Source organism: Barbus barbus, assembly GCF_936440315.1.
Source record: "Barbus barbus genome assembly, chromosome: 15".
Taxonomy (NCBI): domain Eukaryota; kingdom Metazoa; phylum Chordata; class Actinopteri; order Cypriniformes; family Cyprinidae; genus Barbus; species Barbus barbus.
This window is the reverse complement of record NC_136743.1, coordinates 26,139,838-26,164,478: the sequence shown is the minus strand read 5'-3', so window position 1 is coordinate 26,164,478 and position 24,641 is coordinate 26,139,838. Positions and strand designations below refer to the sequence as shown.

The following is a 24,641-nucleotide window of genomic DNA, read 5'->3' as shown; positions in this document are numbered from 1 at the left end:
CGCAATGAAACACATGCACTTAAATTAAATAAACTAGATCCGTGTTCTGGCAATTTCATACTAGATGTTCCAATCTAACATCATACCATCAAAAAAATAAAAAATAAAAAAAAACCCAGGGCATTTGAACATTTTATTTATTGAATGGTTTGAGACAATTAGGACAAAACGAAGCAGAAACCAGCATGTTTATGAGAAGGAATCACTTCAGTCACTCCATACACAAACTATATTAGCATTAAATCAGGAGGCAATCTTTTTCCAAAGCCACATGTAGCACATTACCAGTCTAATTCTAAACATCTGGCCTCGGTCCTCGTAAAACTTCACGGGAAAGAGCTGGGATCCAAAAAGTCCACAAATTGAAGCGCGACGGGGTCCTTTTCATAAAGTACAGAACGGGGAGGCATATATTGCTGGGGTGGCACATTGGGAGGCTGGTTGGCATAGGGTCTGCATTCAGCAGCTGCAGTTGTAGTACAGGGTTGAGGAGTGGTGGTTATAGGAGGTGCAGTAGGAGTTTTGGGAGGCTGAAATGGGTATTGTGGATGAAACTCTTGCAAATAGAGAGGATGATCAGGGTAATAGCTATACTGAGGGAATAGACTTCCAGGGTATGCTGGGGGCTGCAACTTGACAGGGTCATGAGGGTAGTAATAAGGCAAATGCATCTGGGGGTATTTGGGAGGTTGAGGCTTTTCAGTTGGTGCTTGGGGATCCGATTCAGTGTTAGAGCCATCAACTGGAAAAGGTTTCAAAGTGGGTTTTGGGTCACCATAAGGGTAACCAGGATAGTAATAAGGCCAAGACATCTGGGGGTATTTGGGAGGTTGAGGCTTTCCAGTTGGTGCTTGGGGATCCGATTCAGCGTTCGAGCCATCAACTGGAAAAGGTTTCAAAGTGGGTTTTGGTTTGCCGTAATAAGGGTGATCAGGATCGTAAAAAGACCAAGACATCTGGGGGTATTTGGGAGGTTGAGGCTTTCCAGTTGGTGCTTGGGGATCCGATTCAGTTTTAGAGCCATCAACTGTAGAAGGTTTCAAAGTGGGTTTTGGGTCACCATAAGGGTAACCAGGATAGTAATAAGGCCAAGACATCTGGGGGTATTTGGGAGGTTGAGGCTTTCCAGTTGGTGCTTGGGGATCCGATTCAGCGTTCGAGCCATCAACTGGAAAAGGTTTCAAAGTGGGTTTTGGTTTGCCGTAATAAGGGTGATCAGGATCGTAAAAAGACCAAGACATCTGGGGGTATTTGGGAGGTTGAGGCTTTCCAGTTGGTGCTTGGGGATCCGATTCAGTTTTAGAGCCATCAACTGTAGAAGGTTTCAAAGTGGGTTTTGGGTCACCATAAGGGTAACCAGGATAGTAAAAAGGCCAAGACATCTGGGGGTATTTGGGAGGTTGAGGCTTTCCAGTTGGTGCTTGGGGATCCGATTCAGTGTTAGAGCCATCAACTGGAAAAGGTTTCATAGTGGGTTTTGGTCTGCCATGATAGAGGTAATCAGGGTGGTAATAGTGTGGCCAAGACATCTGGGGGTATTTGGGAGGTTGAGGCTCTTCAGTTGGTGCTTGGGGAACTAGGGCAGCCATGACGGGTTTCTCTGTTTGCTTAGCTATGGAATAAACCCTTCCAGGATAAAGATAATGAGAGAAAGGCCCAAACCCTTGCGGATACACTTGAGGGTACCCTGGAGGTGGTGGTTTCAGTGTTGCAGTATCAGACGCTTGTAGCATTGCAGGTGCTTCTGGACTTGGTGTATCAGGAGAAAAGTGAGGCAGCAGAATGTGCAGATGTTCAGGAGGATGAGGTCCAAGGAAAGTTTCATTTGCAGAGGTAGAGATCATAGGACAAGAAATGACTGCTGAGTTTCCCTGCCACTGTATCTGCATCACATAATACCCTCCCTGAAAGACATCATGAACATCCAGGTTAGTCTACATTACTCCGTGCTCATGCTAAATGGAACGGAGAAAGCAATACCTGTTGCGCAACACCACAGCCATCATAGGGAGTAACATAGACAAGACCTCCATAAGTGGGTGTGGTGTGTCCACAGTGAGGTGGCAACTGAGTGAGAGGAACAGGCACCCCACTACCTGTGATATAAAAACAGGTATAAGGACTATTAGAAAACCATATGGACTTCTATTTTGTATTGATGCATGTAAAGTCTAGGTGGGACAAACAAATTAGTACAACTCTAGGATCTCATATTAGTAACAATCTTTAGTAAACAAATGCATAATGAATTTACAGGTTACCTCGACAGAGTTCAACGTTTGCTACATCTGGACCACTGAGTTGTAACTTCATGAGACCGTTGTCACACCTCAACTTTGGAGACATGGCATCCCAGGCTGCTTCAAAAGAAACAAGTAGTTGCCCTTTAATTAATGATTTCTTCTGAAGACCTGACGTTTATAATTCTCGTACATTCAAGCTGACAGGACTTACGTATTTACAGGTGCATCTCAATAAATTAGAATGTCGTGGAAAAGTTAATTTCAGTAATTCAACTGAAATTGTGAAACGTGTGTATTAAATAAATTCAATGCACACAGACTGAAGTAGTTTAAGTCTTTGGTTCTTTTAATTGTGATGTAGGCTCACATTTAACAAAAACCCACCAATTCACGATCTCAACAAATTAGAATACTTCATAAGACAAATAAAAATAAAATAAGAAAAATACATTTTTAGTGAATTGTTGGCCTTCTGGAAAGTATGTTCATTTACTGTATATGTACTCAATACTTGGTAGGGGCTCCTTTTGCTTTAATTACTGCTTCAATTGCGGCGTGGCATGCCATGGAGGGGATCGGTTTGCTGAGGTGGTATGGAAGCCCAGGTTGCTTTGATAGCGGCCTTCAGGTCATCTGCATTGTTGGGTCTGGTGTCTCTCATCTTCCTCTTGACAGTAACCCATAGATTCTCTATGGGGTTCAGGTCAGGCGAGTTTGCTGGCCAATGAAGCACAGTAACACCATGGTCATTGAACCAGCTTTTGGTACCTTTGGCAGTGTGGGCAGGTGCCAAGTCCTGCTGGAAAATGAAATCAGCATCTCCATAAAGCTTATCAGCAGAAGGAAGCATGAAGTACTCTAAAAATGTTCTGGTAGATGGCGGTGTTGTCTGTGGACTTCAGAAAACACAGTGGACCAACACCAGCAGATGACATGGCAGCCCAAATCGTCGCTGACTGTGGAAACTTCACACCAGACTTCAAGCAACATGTATTCTGTGCCTTTCCACTCTTCCTCCAGACTCTGGGACCTTGATTTCCTAATGAAATGCAAAATTTACTTCCATCTGAAAAGAGGACTTTGGACCACTGAGCAACAGTCCAGTTCTTTTTCTCCACAGCCCAGGTAAGATGCTTCTGATGTTGTCTCTGGTTCAGAAGTGGCTTGTTAGCCCTTTTCCTGAAGACGTCGGAGCGTGGTGACTCTTGATGCACTGACTCCAGCTTCAGTCCACTCCTTGTGAAGCTCTCCCAAGTGTTTGAATCAGCTTTGCTTGACAGTATTCTCAAGCTTGCAGTCATCCCTGTTGCTTGTGCACCTTTTCCTACCCAAATTCTTCCTTCCAGTCAACTTTGCATTTAATATGCTTTGATACAGCACTCTGTAAACAGCCACACCTTTCAGTAATGACCCTCTGTGACTTACCCTCTTTGTGGAGGGCGTCAATGTTCATCTTCTGGATCATTGCCAAGTCAGCAGTCTTCCCCATTATTGTGGTTTCAAAGAACAAGTGATACCCAGAATTTATACTGTAGGGATGGCCATTTATTGAAACTCAAATGTAAATATTCTAATATTTTGAGATACAGATTTTTTTACTTTCATCAGCTGTAAGCTCTAATCATCAAAATAAAAAAAAATAAAAAAACTTTTGAAATGTTTTACTTCACATGAATCTAAAATATATGAAAGTTTAACTTTTTGAAATTACTTACAAGAAAAAGTGAACTTTTTCACGACATTCTAATTTATTGAGATGCACCTGTATATACTGACTTTAAACCAAGCATTAATTACATACCTGAAACTCCAGCATCATCAAGGAGATCAGCTAAAGGCACAAAATATCCCTCATGGTCTGACATAAATTCTGAAATATCTTCGCCATCTTCATCGTCCGTTTTTTCCGTTCCAAAAAACTGTAGCAGACTTCTGCAGTGTATTAAAGTAATGCACATGAAAAAACTTAGTATAATTAAGAACCGTACCATTATTTTCCAAGACGCCATTATAGCAAATGCTCGTGAAGCATGTGATGCGTCTATTAAATACCGTGCGGTAACGCGCTGCACTCGCACCACAGTCGCCAACTCTCGCGAGACAAATAAGCATCCGCAGCTTCAAAACAAACCCGATATTTCTTTACTTTACTTACTTTACTTTTGTCATTTAGCAGACGCTTTTGTCCAAAGCGACTTACAAATAAGAAAAAGTAACTAAAACTAAAAAGTTACAACTCTATAAATACTATCTACCCACATATTTAAGAAAATAAAGAAATTAAATAAAATTGACACATGCATATAACAACATTTCAATAATAAACATATAAATGAAAAAATTAGATGGTAATTATTACAGGTTTGCGTCATATTCTGAGTTTGCATTTCACTGTTTTAATTCATTTTGATGAATACTAAATCTGTTTTTTGAGAGTGGGATGAATTAATGCACATTCACATTTAGTCTAGAACTACAGAAACAGCATGTTCACACAGTGCACTGTCAGTCAATAAATGGGAAAAAAGTAACTCATATTTTCTTGCAAATTAAAAAGTAATGCGTTACTTTACTAGTTACTTGAAAAAAGTAATATTACATAACTCGCGTTACTTGTAATGCGTTACCCCCAACACTGTTAGTCATAGTTACTGTAGTGTCAGGAATAGACTGAATCATCTTTAAACAGCAGTTTCAAACAGCAATATTACAGGTAGAAACCTATGAAGAACATCAAATGTTGCTCTGAAGACATGGCGTGCAAACATGGGATACAATTGTGCATACATATCATGCAAAGTAAAACACAAATACTTGAACACAAAGCAAACACTGTGAAGGAGCATGCACCTCGGTTGCGTTCAAATGCAAGAATGGAAATCACCCTATGTTAAAAAAAGAGACATCAGTCTGTCTCGTCACCTTGTCTTACAAACTCCAAAAGGAGGTATTTTGATCAATTCAAACAGTACAGACACAGAATAAATACCTCTTTATTTCAGTTTAGAAAAGGCGCAGGTGCAGCTCCCTACAGCAAAGTCATCTTTTGGGTCAAGTTAAGCTGTGTCACTCATTTCAAACCTCTCATTTCTGCTTACTGGACTACAGTAGGCCAGAGAACACTATCAAATATACTCTGAACCACAGCGTTGGCTTGAGAACACACTCTCAGATGCAGTGTTCTTCTCAGGTTTTCAGCAATGCACATCAGCGTGAATGTGTCATTTGCTATCAAAACATTATAATATGGTACTAACAAAGTTTTAATAGTCCAAATGGCAGTTTCTTGGAAGGAAAGGGTGTGTATGACAGTACACCTGCAGGCAACCACATAACCCAGCTTGATGGTTCCACACAGTCCTGCAATTTAGAAGCATTTACAAGCAGAAATGACTTTGGAGTTGACCTTTATGCCTGATTTCACATTTTTTTATATTTCCTCTCAGCAACTGTTGCACTGGAACGCTTGTCTAGATACTGCTCACTTACAGCTGTGATATAAAATACAGCACAAATTACTTAAGATAATAACTCCTTTTGTTATTGACCATCAATTAATTATGTATAGCAAACTGCAGTATATAGAGATGTACACAGCAAGAGTAGGATGGAGAGTTTCGTAAAAGATGCAGATCTTTGCATTTCAAGGTGTAGCTGTATAATCATTTAAATGAATAGGTTTCAGAAGAAGAAAAAAAAAAAGATAATTCTGTCAATTTAATCATCCTCATGTTGCTCCAACCCTGTATGACTTTCTTTCTTGTGTGGAGATATTTTGAACAATCTATTGGTCTGTATTTTCCATTTAATTGTGATTGAAGATGTCAACATTCAAAAAGGACACAAAATCACTTTAATCACAACAGTAATCCACAAACTTATACACTATATTTAAAGTCTTAAATAAGATAAGTAGCAAATTTGCTTAATGATTGAATAATTCATTTGAGTTCACTTCTCACAAACTTTGCCAAACTTTTGAGGCTTTTTGAGGCTTGACAATGAATGGGGAACATGTTGTTGCATGAAAAAGACTGATAAGGACAACTTAACAGAAGAAAGTCAACATGACTGTAAATAAATAGTTTTTGGGTGAGCTATTCCATGAACATGTAGTTTTATGAAAGAGCCAGTAATAAGTTGCAGTTTAAAACACAGTGCTTAAAGAAGGAAATACAGACTGGTGGGTATAGCAACACTGATCATTTAAATGGGGTTTAGACTATAGCTATGAATGGGTAATACAAATGCAAATACTGGTAAGACCTAAGCAGCCAGGATGGGCAAAACTCATACCGACATGAGTGAAATCATGCAATTTATTAATAGGATGATATATTATCATCAATATTATTTATTATCAACAAATGAGCCTGCAACATATTTAACTGAACTAGCTTTAAGCTCAACTTCTATAGAAATGAGTGGAAACGCACCGTTACTGCTTCAGCACTTTTTTTTTCTTGAGTTTATGATTGTCTAATTGGACTTCAGGACTTCTGCTGTGAGAACTACAGAGAGTTGTTTGAGATTGTGGTCCATGAAAAGCATCTAGCTATGAAACGTTCTGATGCAAGGCCTTGTGGACCTACTCGACTAGATGACCACTTCATCACTGAGGATGAAGAACTACAAGAAGATAAAGCACAAGAAAGAGGAAAATGCAGGTTTGTGTTGTACAACAAGTGTCACTTCACTTCACTCACTTACAATACACTTATGGCATCAGTTTAAAAAATAAAAAATAAAAATAATAATAAATGAACTTTTAAAATAACTAATAACTTTTAATACATTTCAAAAAATAACTTTTAAATAACTAATAAATAAACTAATAACTTTATTTAACAAGGATGCAGTGAATTGACAGTGACAGTAAAGATGGTAAACTGACTGGAAATACATTTATAAACTTTACAAAAGATCTGTATTCTAAATAAATTCTGTTCTTCGTTTCCTTAACTTGTCTCAAGGCCACTGTAAATAACATAATAGACCTAATAGACCTCTTTCAAAAACATTTAAACAAAATCTTACGTACTGACATGGAATATAGGCTACTTTGTTGTAACTAAATCATATTATGAAAATGTAAAATATGCTTTCACAGAATTAAATGATTTTGTTTACTTGTTATTCCCACCTTTGGCTTAGTTTCAGACAGCAGCAGAGAGAGATGCAGAGATATGACAGAGATGCTCACTCCAGTTTATTGGCATCAAACAACAGTGAGTATCCACATGTGTTGGACAGGTTGCCAATGGATGGACCATTAACAAACAATGCTAAATTTTGTCATTATTTACTACCCGTTATACAATAAAACTGGTTATGGAGTGAATTTTGTGCCAATATTCATCAAACAAATTCAGCGTTTTGCAAATAAACAACCTGCTTTGCAAAGAAAAACTCAACTTTCAAACAAACGCAGAGTGCTTTGCAAATACAAAACTCTATTTGAGAGAAAATGCAGAGGTATGAACAAATATATGTATTGTGTGTTCCAACTGTGAGACTGATTTGCCTTTTTATGAGGAAACTTGGCTTGATTTTCTCACAAATGCGTGCAGGCCGATTTTCTCACAAATGCAATTGAGCAACTTCCTTTTCTAAAAAACAGCAAATGACGCTGTTAAAAAATTTAAAACAAATCACATTATTTAATAGAATTACAATATCTAAAACTTTTTTTAATCATTTGTGTCTAAAATAATTGTTTTTTTTTTAGCTAAGCAAAATGATGAATATTTCTCTTCTGGTGAACTATTGTCCTGTGAATTGGGGAGAAGGAACAAGTTCACGCTGATATAATACTAAATTCATCATTTTAATAAACAGTGGTTTACCAGTATTTCAGAATGATTTTAACAATGTAACGATTCGAAAATAATCTTTGGGGTCGAAGACCGTGCCGGTGCATTTTGTCACGTTTTCTTGATGACCAAAGAACTAAAAATACAGATACGAGTATGGCATCGTTTGAAGGTCTACTTTTGTTTGTATATAGTCATAAACAACAAAACAATGTTGGGCGCCCACAAGACTATTGGCACAGTTAAACATAATTGAACATTTTAAGACTAGCAACACTATTCGTGTTCTTGTTTTAACCTAATTCACAGTTTAATAATGGTTTTGCATCATTATTAATTACATGCTATTATGATCATTAAGACAAAATTTCAATTTTGTTGAGCGAAATTTGTTTTGTTGACTTTGTTTTGAGTTGACTAGGTGGGATGATAACAGGATTTTTGAAAGTCCAAAAATAAGGGCCACCCTAGTGAGCATTTTTTTACTTGATGGTTACACCAAGATTACATAACATTTTTATGTGCCGTTAAGTTTTAAAGTTTTTTGAAAATGGTATAAACGTTGACGCCAACAATGCAAAGACTACATTTCTAAGAATTTGGCAAAGGCATTTTAAACTTAAAATATTTTCTTTATCATGGACAATATTATATGCACTGACTCTATATTCCATTACATCATATCATGTGTAAAAGATAGGCCTATTACATAAAATGCCAAAATATTTATGTATGGCAGTCACTGTAGTTAGATAGGATTAAAGGGAAAGTAAATGTGCTTTCATATTTCACAAGCCAGCATTTAAAAATCAAACCATTTCCAATGCTTAGACATTTGATTTGTTTATTTAATATTTAGGATAAAATTGAATGTATCAGATGTGTAACACCCACTATATATTTGAATGACTTCATACACCTGTTTCTCATAGTGTGAAATTATTAGTTTGTGTGTGATGTGATATAGTAATACAGAGACGTGGTAAATGAATGGTTTCTTTCCCCAGATGTGCCTCAAATCTCTTTTATGTAAATGATCTTGTATGTTTATGTAAGAATAACTTTAATATTGTTAGTAATATTTCAAGATGAACACTTCAGCCATTTAGGTTTACTTGATTATCCATCATATGCAAACTTTAAAAAGTCATTATTTATTTCTAGAAATGTGTCTGTGAATTTAAATTTCATTAAGAGACAGAAAACACAAACAAAGTATTTTTCAAGTGTACAAGTATAAGGCCAAGAGAGTGGTGCAATGAATCATTAATAACTATAGATGATTTTCAAGTAATTTAGTCTATTATGTATTGCTGTTGTTTGTCCTTATTGTCATGTACAACTATCCCTCAGGAAACTTGGCTCTCATCATTCTCAGCAGTAGGGAAAGGATCTGTATCGTACATGATGACATGCCGACTCCTCTCTGTCCAGTCAGAGCCCTCTTTCAGTCTAATGGCAGAGCCACTTGTTACCATAGCAACGGCAGCATCTGGTAGGGTCAATTGCTATTACCCTGCCACAGATCTCAATGTCTCAAGCGGACTGATTATAGATCTAACTGAGGAGGGGACAGTCTGAAGCGCTTAAAGCGGTAGTTCAATCAAATATGGACATTTTGTCAAGATTTTCTCACCCTCATGTCATTCCAAACCTGTAGGATTTTCTTTCGTCTGTGGAATATAAAAGAACATATTTTGAGAAATGTTTTGCTTACTGTTTGGCTACCAACATTCTTCAAATTATCTTCTGAGAAAGCAAGTCATACAGGTTTAAAGTCACATGAGGGTGAGTAATTGATGATAAAATGTTTATTTTCTGGGTGAACTATTGTGACTTCCACGTTTCCATTCAGAAACACAATCAAAGATGTTTTTTTTGTCTGTATATTTTCTTCTATTACAGCCAATAATGCAGAGAATACTATTAATTTGTTACGATTTTTGTTTTAATATTTTTTTTTTGTTCAAATCTGTCTACACACAAACAGATTAGCATTCAAAAGATAAACAGATGAGCCCAGAATCTAAGCACAGCAACATTAAGCCATTTAATTTTATGTTCATATGTTGATTTCTTCATACCCCAATACATTTTTAACTTCAAATTCATTTAATGACCTCATGTCATTCCAAACCTATGAGACTTAAGGTGATTTTCGAAACACAAATGAAAATAGAAAATAGGCAGTGCTTCAGTGGATGGAACTTTTGACTGAAAGTCCAAGCAACCAGAATATTGATGATTCACATTTTTCAAAAAGACTGTGTAAATGTAATCCTTATGAATCAAGTGGTTGAATTCAAGTCTTCTAAAGAGACATTATCACTTCATGAGATATATTTAATTTAGGCATTTATTCAACACTGATCAATGCACATCAGATAGAGCACATCAAATACGGTATAGGAAACAGAAGCTCAAACGTGGTCAAATATTATTGTACTTAGTTTAAAGTTTTGGATTCATTGGGTGTCAATGGATGGACAAAGTAGATAAGAGAATATTAATTATATCTTTAATAAATCATTACACTGTGTTCTGAAGATGAACAGAAGACTTATTGGTTTGAAACAACATGATGGTAAGCAAATGATGTCAGAATTAAAATTTTGGGGTGAACTATCCCTTTAAGTTATACAAGTTAAACTAATAGTAACTAATAATCCCTCAGGTTAAAAGTATCTCAGTTAGCTGAACAGCAAAAATACAAAAGACATTACTGCGTGGCTCTTGTTTCCTGTGGAGCAGGTTGAGTATGGATGCTTGGGTTAGACGGAGTCTAGATGAAGGCGGGAGAAGGATCAGATCATGGAGCTGGACAGACCACTCTTTCTGTCACTCAACAGAAATACAGGGGTACGAGTTCTTGGGCAACAGTTGGTGTTTGTGTCATTTATTGCTTCTGGACAGCAAGCCAGATTCAGAGTAGGCAGCTGTGAGCTGGTAAGAAAGTACACAAGTCTTGTCTTTTTAAATTGATCTCCAATTTTAAAGACATTTTCTTGATCCGTCACACTTACTACTCAACTCAAACTGGTCCAGCTAAATGTTGTGTCTGCCATGTCTTTACTTATAGTCCAAGGAACACAACATACCTCCTCAAGTGGAACTGGTACTTCTGGCATGCAGGGTTGGCCTTCATATGGCTCTGATACGGTTACAGCAGTGCCAAGCCTTCCCATCCAGCTCACCAAACCTGCGGGTCAGACCTCCACCTTTCCTCCACTCGCAGATCCGAAGGTTGAGGAGTTTAAGCCACAGAGTACAAATGGAAGAGCCAGACAAGGCCTTTATCCAGAGCTGCCTGCAGTCCATGAACTGACGTGCTTGAAAAAGCACACAAAACATGCTGGAGTAATTTGACTTGACTAATTTTTGTGGAAAAAAGTTCAGATGTCCCTTGTCAATATTTTAGCGATGTATGAAGTACTGCTCAGACAGAAGTGACTTTCAAACACAGAAACTTTCTGTTGCGGTCAATAAGGCAAATTCTCGCAACCAATTAGAAACTGTTTCAAAATCTGCATAGGGAGTTCTTTCGCCCTCATACTAATATCCAAAGCAATCTCATGGTGAATCATAACTGCTTTATGTTGTGGCTCTTTCATACGTTTTCTTATGGGCTGCCCCGGTGACATTCACATTGTAAAAATTAATACAAAATTGCCACCTTCCATGAAATTAACACTTTGCAGAGAATTTGATTGACAGGTGATCTGACCAATCATAATGCTGAATCTGCCAGTTTGTCTGACAAACAAACCAGTTTTACTCAAACAAGTTTTATTCCAAAAGTAACCTGCTCTTTCTTGTCTGTCGTTGTGTTGTCAGTGTCCTCTTTGTTCCGTGATTTCTTTTTTTTTTTACTGCTTGAAAACATAATGCAACAGTAATTAAGGGTGGATGGGTGGGCTTGTTTATATGCATACAAAAGCGATTATTTATAGTTAAAGTCTTTCATACACACAACTATGATTTCACTTCAGAAGATGTTGATTTATCTATTGGGGATGTGTGGATTGTCATGACGGCTGTGTGTGTTTTTTCAAGTGTCAACATTTGGGCACACAATTACTTGCATTATATGGACTTACAATCTTTTTTTTTGTGCGTGTGTTCATATGAAGAAAGAAAAAGTAATATCTGCGATGGCATGAGGGTGAGGAAACGCTGAATTTCCATTTTTGGATGGACTATCCCTTTAAGGTTCTCTTCGCAATCAGATAATAAAGGCTGATTCACACCTGTAACAGTAACTATACCGACATCCACATAAGGAACGATAAGTTTCTTTTTATTATAAGCGTACACTGTAGTTTTGTTGCCTGCCGGTTTGCCTGTGTTTTTACCATTCATTAGTCTAGACTAGTCGTTTTTAAGAGAGAATTTCCAACATCTTAACCTAATCAACATTAAACAAACTGACCTAAATGTTTTACTAGTACCCAACGTATTGTGTGTAATTTTACATGTAACATTGTATTGTAGCCAATCACAGGCGTCTCTGTTGAAAGCAATGGCCAGTCAGAGGTGTTTTCTGTAGGTTAATCAAAAGAATCCCCTCTTAACTAATTTTTGTTTTCGGAAATTTACAGAGTTCTACACGCTTGCAGATCTACCTAATATAATCAGAAAGGGAAAAAACGCATACACACAGTATAAATAAGATATTGTGTAGTTTTTAATTTATCAGGACTTTTCACGTAAGCTTTGCTCTGTTTCTCTAGAATCTCTACATAATCCATTGACAATTTGAAGACAAGTTTTGTTTGTCTAAGAGGACGAATGTCCACGTATAACAAAAGCGAGTTAAAAAAAATTACGCGAATGAATCCGCTAAATTGTTCCATCAGTCATTGCTATGATTGACAGTGATAACCGCCCTGGGTGGAACGCTCTGACAAACCGATGTCAAAAATAGACCTGTGCATTAAGTGAGGCAGAGTAAATTCAGAGTAACAAAACTACAACAAGTCTGTGTTGGCTGAAAATATTTAGCAGCTTCTACAGTTAAAACACTCTTTTTGATATGTCCTTTTTAAGGCAAAAAATTTAGTTTTTACATTAAATCTAAAAAATACTTCAAAATATTTAGTGATCCTCTGCTGCCATCTACTGGATATAATAGTAATTTCATGTAATTGTCATCTCAAAAGTCTTTGTTTTCCACTTTTTTTTTTTGCCATCTCCATGAATGAAAAGTGAATATTTAAAGTGAATGGGACCGCACATCTGTAAAGTTAAAAATAGTAAGGCTTTTAAATATTGTATTTTTTTGGGGGGCGTGTTTTTCACCTATGATGAGTTTGCATTCATGTATTGCAATTATAGATATATTGCATCATGTTGAAAAGCTATTAAGTTGAATCTTTTTGTACAGTGAAAATTGAATAACCAAAATAAGATAAAGCCTTCATTAGACAAAATACATTAACTGTAAATCTCAGTTCACAATAGGATTCTAGATGGTGATAAGCACATAAGACTCTTCACCTGAAGTGATCTGGGTAAGACCAGAATAAATCCAATTTTGGACTAGGTTAATGACATTACAGGACAAATGGGTGAACAATTATATTTCACAGCATGTTTAAAGGGTTACTCCTCCCCAAAATTAAAATTGTCATTAATCACTTACCCCCCCATGTTGTTCCAAACCCGTAAAAGCTTAGTTCGTCTTTGGAACACAATTTAAGATATTTTGAATGAAATCCAGGAGGCTTGTAACTGTCCCATTGACTGCCAAGTAAATACCACTGTCAAGGCCCAGGAAATTATGGAAGACATTGTCAAAATAGTCCATCTGCCATCAGTGGTTCAATCTGAATTTTATGAAGCGACAAGAATACATTTTGTACGCAAAGAAAACAAAAATGACGTTTGGTGCGGCTCGTTATTTGCGTTTTCTTTGTGTACAAAAAGTATTCTTGTCAGTGTGCTTGGCAGTCAATGGGACAGTCACAAGCCTCCCGGTTTTCATCCAAAATATCTTAAATTGTGTTCCGAAAATGAACGAAGCTTTTACAGGTTTGGAACGATATGGGGGTAAGTGATTACTGACAAAATTCTCATTTTGGGGTGGAGTAACCCTTTAATAAAAACAAAAGGACTTGTAAAGTATTAATTTGAACTTTAATTGCAACGATATGTTATTCTTGTAATTTTCTTATTTTTTCAAATGTTTTAAGACTGTGAAAAGCATTTGCAAGTCTCTTCTTCTAATAAAGAACAACAATATTTAGTTTAATCCATTTTATTTTTAGTAAACATTTTAAGCTATACAATGCAATATAAAATCCAGGGCTCAGAAATATAATCAATGTTACTTAGTTGTTAAATTCTCATGATGGGGGTTGGGTGTATAAGTTAGGAGCTTCTCATATCTACTTATTAAATAAAACAGACCAAGAGTTAGCCGTACAATAGAATGTGAAAAAAAAACATGCCATCATAAATTCTGTTGACTGAGCTAACTAAACTAAAATGAAAATTGGAGTCATTGTGAACATATATTGTGACCTGAACCAAATAGTTATTGCACAAGAGATGGGATGCAATCATAGTTATATGGCCACTGTTGTTGCCTTAGATCCCACACCAGCATCTGTAGGTGGTGCATCTCTGAGGGGCACAGTGAGGAGAACGCAGAACATCGGGCGTGTGCTAGTAGAGTCTCTACTTTCAGCGCAAACCTTCATAAACGTCACCTCACAACCGTAGGAGAGCTTCACCTCAGAACTAAAAGACAATGTGGAAAAAGTCAATTAATTCATCTAAAAAGCGAAAAACAATATCATTAGTCATCCGCTTTAACTCACCGTTTCATGAAAATGTATATTAATATATTCCACTGAACCAAAAACAAAACTACGGTTCAAAATGTTGGCATCAGTAAGGATTTTTTTTTATATACTTTTATTTACTGTAGCAACTAAAAGAGTGCATCAAATATTACATAATCACATTTACTACATTACAAAATTTGTATTTTAAATAAATGCCGTTCTTTAAAAAAAAAAAAATTATATTTGAATGATTTCAAAAGCATCGTGTGACACTGCAGACTGGAGTAACGACTACTGAAAATTCAGCTTTGCCACCACAGGAATAAATTACATGTATGTATTTAAGTAAAAAAAAAAAAAAATCATTTTAAATTATAATATTTTGTAAGTGTTTTTTTTTTTTGTATTTTCAATCAGTGCAGTCTTGATGAGCATAAGAAACATTAAGAAAAATCTTACTGACCCCAAACTTTGTAGTGTATAGATTATAGACAGTAGTGTTTATTTATTTTGTCTCAACATCTAAGGCTATCTTTGTGTCAAAACTAGTACATTATAGAAATCTTTAAAACAAAACGCAATATTTTAATAGAAATTGGTTTAATACTTAGTAGGGTTATGATGGCTAAACATACGTGGAAGGGTCGTCGGCTCCATTCAGTGAATCAGAGGCAAGGTTACGAGCGATGGTGTGGAAGTGTGTCCATGTGCACGTTCATCTTCATCTCATTCTCCAGAATTTGGACTAGCTGCTGCATGGAAGGCAGGTGGCCTGACTCCAGCTTGGACCAAACTGGAACATCTAACCAAAAATAGCGTTACCATAGTGATAGTGCAACCGTGCCATTTTACTAACTCCCGCCAGACTAAACCACCAAATTAGGTTACCGCCACACTGCTTCTCTTTAAAAACATCAACAAACTTGTATGCTTAGCATGTCTAATGGACAGAGAGAGCAACTCTAGTTCTACTGCTTTAATCATTTCTTACATAATACAATTTCTATGTGCTGCTATTCCATGAAAAAAAAATTCCCTGGGTTAAGACAGATTATGATGTTCTGAAAGTGGTCATAAGGATTTTCGAAACTATACAAACATTCAGTCATCCCATTTTACAAAAAGGAGAAAAAGAGGTGATATATATATATATATATATATATATATATATATATATATATATATATATTTACCACAAATAAAATATGACCATTATTGTTGTTATAAACAAATATTACATGAACATAAAAATATAAATTACACACATTTACATAATATAAATACTCACATTTTGAATCAAATACACTTACCATTGAGCGTGATTTCAAAAGCACCAGTAGACATACACTGATTTTCAATCATATTGCTGAAGAAGAACACCATCATACAGGCATATATCTTAAAAAAACAAAAAAAACAAACATCAAATAAGCATTTCTGCAGCTAGTGTGTTTATACATGACTTTTTCAAACTGAAACACAAAAGTCAAAGAAAGCTGAAGGTTACCATTTTTATTCTGTACTTTGATGCCTGCATTTCAGAAATAGTGCAGAAACAGTCAGGTGAACATTAACATGAGAGCTTGCTCTTTGGTCCCTAGTGTATTACATTTTCTCCTATAACCACAAACGCCACTGAGGTGACAGAGTTAAAGACTAATGAGCTCCATTGGGAAAAAGTTTGCATTTGGAACTACTCAAACAGGTTTTAGTTAAGAACTCAACAGGAAAAGTCTGAGATCTTGCCTTATTCTCCTGACTCCAAACCCAGAGACCTGGAGCCTGCATGCCAAATAGAGCAAACGGATCCTTGCCCACAACGATCACGCCGATTAACAACAGCTTAAACATAGACAGAAAGGAAGCAATGTGGCTGGAGGAAAGAATAAAAAGAGACACTATATAAATAATGCATACACAAATAGCTGAATTAGTAGTATTGTTGTAGTAGAATTACTGTTTTGCTTTTTTACAGAAAACTAAATGACCAACAACGTCTCAAGCACCAACCATTTAATTTTTTTTAATAAGACATGCATTCATACATTTTAATTTATACATGGTCGGCACATTTAAGCTCTAATTATAATAATTACTGAAGTTTTATCATTAAATTATTACTGGTGATCTGTTGTTAATAATAATGGTTCTTATTATGAATGTTAAAAACAGTTTTTGCTGTTTAATATTTTGTGGAAATATTTTTCAGGATATTTTGATGAACATTGAAAATAATAAAGGTTTCTTGAGCACCAAATCAGCATATTAGAATGATTTCTGAAGGATCATATGACACTAAAGACTGGAGTAATGATGTTAAAAATAAATCAGCTTTGCTCTCAAATACATGAATTACATTTTAAAACATATTACAGTAGAAAAAAGTTATTTTAAATCGTAATATTTCACAATATTAGTGTATTAATTTAATTTGTGAGCACACAAATGCAGATTTTACGAGCAGAAGGGACTTAAAACATTTAAAAATCATAATGTTTTCAAACTTTTGACAAGTAGTGTCTTTGGGAAAAAAGCTGTCGTGTGAGTAAAAAACTTACAAGTCAATGATGATGGTGTGTGTATTTGTGTTATATACACACACACACACACACGTGTTTACACACACACACACACACACACACACACCTGGCCATGAGGATAGGCATGTAAGTGGTTTATAAGCGATTACCTGTATAAAGGCAGAGGAAGGTAGTTCTCTCCTTCTATGCGGATGTCTGGGTACCGCTGGTACAAAACCTGCGTGTACTCCTCAAACACCCGCTTGTATCCTCAGGAGACACTGCAGAAAACAAACAAGATGAAGACACACCTCGGAGCCTTTGGTTCACAACCACAGGTTGACGTGAAATACGACTATTGTGCGGTAACCATCTAAACAATGATTTCCATTTCAGATTATGATAGATGACCTACCAGATGTTACAGCAGCCTCAAATTGGCTGATTATAGATCCATAAAAGCCGCATTATTAAACGAGCAGCGTCTCAAACGACAGTGCAATCAAGCAGACATATAAATTACACCAATGGGCTAATCCTCAAGTGACAGCCCTCCTCTTAACACCGGATTACTGGCCGATTATAACATCCTGCTGAGGTTATCTGCTACACTACTTGTGCCATATGAGACAAATGAGCGCTTCTGTCTCAGTACACTTTCCAGTAAGCGTGGTTAATATCTCTGCAGGGTCAAGCATCGCTGTGCTACACACTCAATGTCATACACTGCTCGGCCTGTTCCGGGGACAGACCGACCGACCGATTGACCGACATAAAAACGCCCAAACTCTCACTCACCAAATCTGGAATTTGAGAAGTGGACCCGCGGCAAACTGCACCTTCATTTTCTTGACGCCACTGCTATCCGCCGAGGCACTGTAAAGAGAACAGGCCCATAATATTACCACCGACAGAGCTAACCAACGCATCTTCCCCACGTCGACTGATTACTGAACTGAAAGCAGGAAGTGAGGTGCTGGTTTTCATACGGGTAATCCAGGAAGCCACGCTGCGATTGGTTGGCGACTGCTTGACGTGGGGTCACTCATTTGGACGAAGAACATCGGTGCTTTCCAAACGGGATGTATCGCCCTCCGAAGGGCACTTCGGAGTGAAAACAATCAGAATTAGCCACTTCAAAGGGCCCTTCGGAATGAAGGATTTCGAAGGGTACAACTGATGGACACTTCGGATCCTTTGCGCTGATTCTTTGCATGATGACGGCGCCTCCGTATAATGACGCAGAAGCGCACTTCAAGAAACAGTTGTTTGGTCCCCTACACCCTTCCACCCTTCTAAGCTCTCACTCCGGAGGGTAGACCCTAGGAAGGGATTAGGGCACAGGGATGAGTGGAACGCAGGGGCGTTTCAAACCCGTTCACAAAAAAAAAACAAGCTTTTTAAATAAACGCTAAACTGAATTTTATAAAACGAGCCAAAATTGAAAATAAAATTGTGAATATGTTCGTGTTAAAGCTTTTTGAATGATTTCTGTAGGCCTACCTATCTCAGAAACAATACAGATTTTAAATAAATATTTAATATTATTTTTCTTTATTACAAGTCAAATTATCGTATTCAGTACATTGTTTTTTGTTATATATATATATATATATATATATATATATATATATATATATATACACATATATATATATATATATATATATATATATATATATATTGTATACACAAGTAACTGATATTTTTATTATACTTATTGTTATTCACAAATGCACATTTTTGGGTAAGAACTGTCTATTTTAATTGACAATTCCTATGTATTGTCTTTGATGAGCATAAAAAAGCAAAAACAATAAATATTTAAAAAGTCACTTTCAGTGTTTAACCGTGTAGTGTATAAATGTATTATTGTTTATGTTGTTGTTATTATTACATGATATGTGTTTATTTCTATTGTTCCTGGTGCAATGTAATGCAAATCGTTTGGCATGAATAGAAAATAAATCAATAAATAAATCTAAAACAGTTCAGCTGTTCCGTACGTAATTCATATGTCCCAGTACAGTTAATAAATGGATAGTAAAAACCATAGACTGACAAAAAAAATAATAATATTATTTTCTTTTTCAAAAAGCTGGGCGGCCCATTTGTGTTCTTCCGGTGTGGGCGGAGCTTAGATTCCGAGTACGTAGCACTGACCGGTGGGACGTAGACAAAAATCGACGGAGTTTTCTCTCCATCCTCACTCATATCTGTGACTCTCTCCAGCACACTTTTACAACCCACCAGCATCTGCAACGATGGTCGCCAAACAGCGGATTCGTATGGCCAACGAGAAACACAGCAAAAACATCACCCAGAGAGGCAACGTCAAATCATCGGTAAGACAGCTCTTCATAACAACAACAGAAGTCAAATTAACTTCATGTAATGGATTAACTTACCTGACTTTAAAGCAAGACGCTTGATTAAACTATTAATACAGGGTATTGCTAGATTTGCAGTAAAATAGCGGTTCTTAATGCTGTAATGCATATACACTTTCGTTACTAAATCCCACTGCACTACTAGAGTGAAAGGACGACTAAAAGTCGCATTTGCAGCTGATTTTAATGTAAATTCACGCAGAAAAACGTCAGTGATGATAAAGTTTCGGTGGGACCGTGGCTCTTGGCGCTCTTCATCTTTGTTGTCTGCGGTTCAGGTGAGTAAGTTAACCAAGACAAAAAAACATTAATAGGTGATCTGTCATATAACAAACACATTAAATTAAATGGTATTTTATTTTTATGCTAGCAAATGTTGCTCTTTTTGTTTAGACAAAGCTGACCTCCACTCATTTTTTTTGGCACACACTTTGAAACCTTGCACTGTAGTGAAGGCCGAGATAATAATGCACACTATTTACATGGACAAGGCTGGACTGATAGCATGACTTATTTTCACTGGGTACAACACAGGGATCTGCAGGTGTTGCTACTCTGGAAACAGCATTTAAGAACATTGCTAACAACGCTTAAGTACTCCCAGGAAGAGCAAAGTATCTCATTCCCAGCTGGCTTGGAGGCTTTGAGACATAGCTTAAAAGATGTAGCCTTTTTGACAACGTCATAAACCGCTCCATCCAGATCTGATGTGTGCCACGCATTGGCCCGGGCTCCTGGGTTGCTGCCAGCTCTCGCAGAGGTTTTACTCGTTGCCTTCGAGAATCTGTTTGCTTTTGAACAAATGACATTTTCATTGCATGTTTTTGGTCATCTTGCTCTCTGTTTGCTTGCCCTTACGTTTGTGCCTTGGATGATTTTGCAATCTTTGTATTTGATTCGATCCACAAGAGCATACGATTTACTTTGTTAGAGAGAACACTTTTTGGAACTACAGATAGTTTACTTTTATGAGACAAAAGAGTGAAGAAACATAAATATCCACTAGCGCAATGGCCCATTATATCCCATTATACCGAACCTGGCATTTATGTTAAGCCTTGACTTCACCAAGTTCAGCTTTTCAGTATTCTTTCTCCTCAACTTTTCCAAAGGCTGGAATGTCAGCCATCTGTAATGTCACTCTGTGTATGTTTTTTTTCTCCTCAGCAATATTCCAGATCATTCAGAGCATTCGAATGGGCATGTAAAGAGGACCAATGATGTCTCAAGTATCCACTCCTTGCCAGTTCTTGCTGATTTTATTGATTTATCTTCTATGAGGTGCAACAACCCTGTCATTCCTCTCTGGTGCCTTGGTAATGAAGAAAAATCAAAAATCCATAAAATTGCATTCCGATCAATTGTAATGTTATTTTTCTGTCAATCTACCTTGATGTAATGTAAAAATCTTGATATGTCACAAGCAGCGATGTAATTCCTGATTTCTCATTCACTCCTGAAATAATTGTGCAGAAATTTAGTGTCTTTTTGTTTGCTTTTCGGACCCCAAAACATCCATTTTGTAGTTTGCACAGGATAAAGTATTATGAATGAAAAGCCAGTCAGCAAATCTAAATCACAAATGTAAAAAATGTGTCTCTTGTCACACATTGTATTACTTTTATTTTACTTGTTTTCTTTGTAAATCAATAGCTGCCTCCTCCCTTCTTGAATATGGAACTTAACCTGAATAATTTAGTTCTCCGGCACATATTCTTGTCGTTGTGGTACTGTTTACCATAATAGAATGAGGCTTAACAATTCAGCTTTTTCAGAACTGATGATTTTATATTCTGTATGCTGTGATGGAGTAAAGAGGAAGACGAAAAGACCTGGACTTGAGTATACTGTGTACTTTTTTTGGAGAATTATCAGCTAGTTGATGATCTTAACAACAATCTAAAATGTTTGTCATTTAACCAACAGTTATCTGAGGTGTGTCAACTACCTATTAAAACTACATGCAGGAGTATATATTCCTTTATTACCAATAAAGAGACTGGTAGAATGGCGTAATCAAAATATTCATCCGAAATAATACAACAACAGTAAGGGGCATAATAGTAGGCCTCCTTCAGTCATTCTCGACTATGGAAGATGCTCCCTGTTGTGAATTCATGTCGACGCCTCTGGATCAGCAGCGGCTATGGCTAATAATGCCAATGCGGGAGAGACAGACTCTGCCACAGTGGATCCATGTATTTAGTTCATCTGGGACTCTCTTTGCTCTCTTGTGTCTCTTTTCCTCTGCTAAGGTCTGGATCTGTTCTTCCCCCAACTTAAGCTGTATCTGAAGGGCACTGCGCCACCTGTTGCTTTCAGCTGCAGCGTCTTCCCAGTTCTCTTAATTGATGTTCAGAGCTTTCATATCACGCTTGCAGGCATCTTTATAACGCAGCTGGGGGCGGCCAACAGATCTCTTGCTGGAGGCTAATTCGCCATACAGGATGTCCTTTGGCCATCTTCCATTCGGTGCACATGGCCGAGCCAGCGCATCCTGCGTTGTCTAAGCAGCAACTTAAAACGACTAAAAATGAGGAACCATGTTCTCACCAGAAATTTTCTGACTAAAGTCTGCTGTTGAGGAAAAATGGAGTCCCGTCCATGACTGATTGATTACATTCGGTCATGATTTTTACATTGTTTAAATGATTAATTACTTTCATTGGCTTCTTTAGGTGGATAAGCAATGCCAAAGACCGCAGCATCACTCAAAGATATTCAGTGGTTTACATTTGTGACCATGGACCACAAAACCATTCATAAGTGTTATTTTTTCGAAATTTAGATTTCTACATCATCTGAAAGCTGAATAAATAAGCTTTCCATTGATGTTTGTTAGGATCGGACAATATTTGCAGAGATACAACTATTTGAAAATCTGGAATCCGAGGGTGCAAAAAAATTGAAATATTGAGAAAATCACCTGACAAATGAAGTTCTTAGCAATGCATATTACTGATCAAAAATTTGGTTTTGATATATTTACGGTAGGAAATTCACTGAATATCTTCATGGAACATGATCTTTACTTAATATCCTAATGATTTTTGGCATAAAAGAAAAATGGATCATTTTGACCCATACAGTGTATTTTTGGCTATTGCTACAAATATACCCCAGCGACTTAAGACTGGTTTTGTGGTCGATGGTCAAATTTACATTTAGTCATTTAGCAGACGCTTTTATCCAAAGCGACTTACAAATGAGGACAATAGAAGCAATCAATACAACATAGTAGCAACAATATGCAAGCGCTATAACAAGTCTGGCTTAGTCTATCGCAGTACACATAGCAAGGTTTTTTTTTTTTTTTTTAATGAAAGAAAACAAGTAGAATAGAAAAAAGAAAGGAACACATTAATTTTTTTCTTTTATTTTTTCAAATTTTTAAACATGCCAGTAAATAAATGTGGCATATCTTAAATTTTATTTTTGGTTACTAGTTCCTGTTAATTAAAATAATAATAATAAAAAGTAATCCTTCAGATTTGACTTAATACAAGTATTATTGAAAATAAGAGGGTGTTGATTATTTTATATTAAAAGTTCTGTACTTAAAGTGAGGCTGTTCAGGATTAATAAAAATAACATAAAATTCAGTGCTGAATAATTCTAAACAGAACCAACAACAAGAACAATCACTCTGGACCCCTCATATCCAGCACACTCCCAGTCGACGCTACAGAGCTCTGAGCACCAGAACGACCAGACACAGGAACAGTTTCTTCCCTCAGGCAATCCATCTCATGAACACTTGACACTAAACGTGGAACACACAACACTATCATACATTATTTATACACCACACATATTTATTTTTTTAATTTCAAATTTGCACATATCAGACCTGTACACACACAATTGTCTGTATTATATATTGTGTTTTTGCTGTTTTGTACATTGCCTATTTGTGTATTTGGATATTATTCTTTATTACCTGTGTCCTGTTGCTGTCTTTCTGTCGCACTGTGGAGCTTCTGTCACTAAAACAAATTCCTCGTATGTGTAAACATACCTGGCCAATAAAGCTCATTCTGAGCTGATGAACTGTTTTTATACACTCTACTTGCATTCACGTGTAGTCTCCGTCTCCGGAAGGTGGCGGTATGGCGCCATCAGTTCTCTTACTTTCAATGGCTGTAAAGAGGTTTCTCAAACGGAAGGCTGCATACGTCATCAAGCCTGGTTTATTTGCGAGTTATAAGCATATTACAACAATTTACGCTTAACTATGAATAATGGTCAAAATTATAACTGTTAATATTCTAAAAGGAGATCTTCTTTATGACGCATGCAGCCAACAAATGCGACCTCCGAAGGATGCAGCCTTCCGTTTGAGAAACGGCCAGAGATGTTGCTGTGGATACGTGAAGTTTACAACTCTCAATTATTTAATTGTTTTTCTTATTAGCAGTTGCCTACTGAAGTCATTCGTGGCTTAATTTTGTGAGGGAAGACCTTTGGTCAGAGTTACGCGGACTAACGCGTATTACAGCAGTCTGTGAATGTTTCGGCATGGATTAACTTAGCAGGTTTGTTCAACGTTTGCATAACTAGACAGACGAGAAACACACAGGCAAAAATAACATGTAATTTTGACGCAGATCATGTGTCACGTTAGTGTACACTTTGCATGAAGACCAGCTTTAACAGTTAGTAGAGTAGGAAAAGGTAAAATACCCCCCGGGGCAAACACCAGGTGTTTTTCCCCTTTTTGTTAGCGAGGGATTTGTGGATCAAATTTTGTGACTAGTATTATTATTATTTAATATGTTTGTGGATTTCGTGGATTACATGTGTCAAATATAAAACCTAAAGGCTTATTGAGTGCATTCATTTCGAAAGCATAGTGTCTCAAATATGAGAGAGCCTATATCTTCAATTA

General features: G+C 36.8%; 3 protein-coding genes across 6 annotated transcripts; 1 reads left to right on the top strand and 2 right to left on the bottom strand.

The window, feature by feature from the left end:
- Positions 1-118: 118 nt before the first annotated feature.
- Positions 119-4,297, bottom strand: LOC306880770 (uncharacterized protein). 2 transcript variants are annotated; one of them, XM_079434518.1, is made up of 4 exons: positions 4,045-4,297; positions 2,262-2,360; positions 1,981-2,096; positions 119-1,904 (listed from the first exon to the last, which is right to left on the bottom strand). In XM_079434518.1, exons 1-4 carry the CDS (start codon positions 4,250-4,252, stop codon positions 327-329), a joined length of 2,001 nt encoding a protein of 666 aa, XP_079290644.1. In that variant the 5' UTR covers positions 4,253-4,297; the 3' UTR covers positions 119-326. The 2 variants fall into 2 exon arrangements, with proteins under 2 accessions (XP_079290644.1, XP_079290645.1); XM_079434519.1 differs by having other exon boundaries at positions 120-1,904; positions 2,262-2,357.
- Positions 4,298-14,174: 9,877 nt separating this feature from the next.
- On the bottom strand, positions 14,175-18,338 carry LOC306881906 (thioredoxin reductase-like selenoprotein T1a). Of its 2 annotated transcripts, XM_079436259.1 has the most exons (7): positions 18,162-18,338; positions 17,534-17,644; positions 16,591-16,717; positions 16,352-16,375; positions 16,155-16,242; positions 15,480-15,646; positions 14,175-14,797 (listed from the first exon to the last, which is right to left on the bottom strand). In XM_079436259.1, exons 1-6 carry the CDS (start codon positions 18,290-18,292, stop codon positions 15,522-15,524), a joined length of 606 nt encoding a protein of 201 aa, XP_079292385.1. In that variant the 5' UTR covers positions 18,293-18,338; the 3' UTR covers positions 14,175-14,797; positions 15,480-15,521. The 2 variants fall into 2 exon arrangements, with proteins under 2 accessions (XP_079292385.1, XP_079292386.1); XM_079436260.1 differs by lacking the exon at positions 16,352-16,375.
- Positions 18,339-18,511: 173 nt separating this feature from the next.
- Positions 18,512-21,590, top strand: LOC306881904 (stress-associated endoplasmic reticulum protein 1-like). Of its 2 annotated transcripts, none has more exons than XM_079436257.1 (4): positions 18,512-18,533; positions 19,596-19,708; positions 19,956-20,031; positions 20,921-21,590. In XM_079436257.1, exons 2-4 carry the CDS (start codon positions 19,628-19,630, stop codon positions 20,959-20,961), a joined length of 198 nt encoding a protein of 65 aa, XP_079292383.1. In that variant the 5' UTR covers positions 18,512-18,533; positions 19,596-19,627; the 3' UTR covers positions 20,962-21,590. The 2 variants fall into 2 exon arrangements, with proteins under 2 accessions (XP_079292383.1, XP_079292382.1); XM_079436256.1 differs by lacking the exon at positions 18,512-18,533 and adding an exon at positions 19,156-19,511.
- The last annotated feature ends 3,051 nt before the right edge of the window (positions 21,591-24,641 follow it).

What these genes read in the sequence shown, in the direction of transcription:
- LOC306880770 (XM_079434518.1), bottom strand. Translation starts at nt 4,252, where the DNA reads ATGGCGTCTTGGAAAATAATGGTACGGTTCTTAATTATACTAAGTTTT. An exon ending in TGATGATGCTGGAGTTTCAG is followed by an intron (nt 2,361 to 4,044) that starts GTATGTAATTAA and finishes TTTCTTTTGAAG; the next exon opens with CAGCCTGGGATGCCATGTCT. An exon ending in AAACGTTGAACTCTGTCGAG is followed by an intron (nt 2,097 to 2,261) that starts GTAACCTGTAAA and finishes TTTATATCACAG; the next exon opens with GTAGTGGGGTGCCTGTTCCT.
- LOC306881904 (XM_079436257.1), top strand. Translation starts at nt 19,628, where the DNA reads ATGGTCGCCAAACAGCGGATTCGTATGGCCAACGAGAAACACAGCAAA. An exon ending in GAGGCAACGTCAAATCATCG is followed by an intron (nt 19,709 to 19,955) that starts GTAAGACAGCTC and finishes AAATTCACGCAG; the next exon opens with AAAAACGTCAGTGATGATAA. An exon ending in CTTTGTTGTCTGCGGTTCAG is followed by an intron (nt 20,032 to 20,920) that starts GTGAGTAAGTTA and finishes TTTTCTCCTCAG; the next exon opens with CAATATTCCAGATCATTCAG.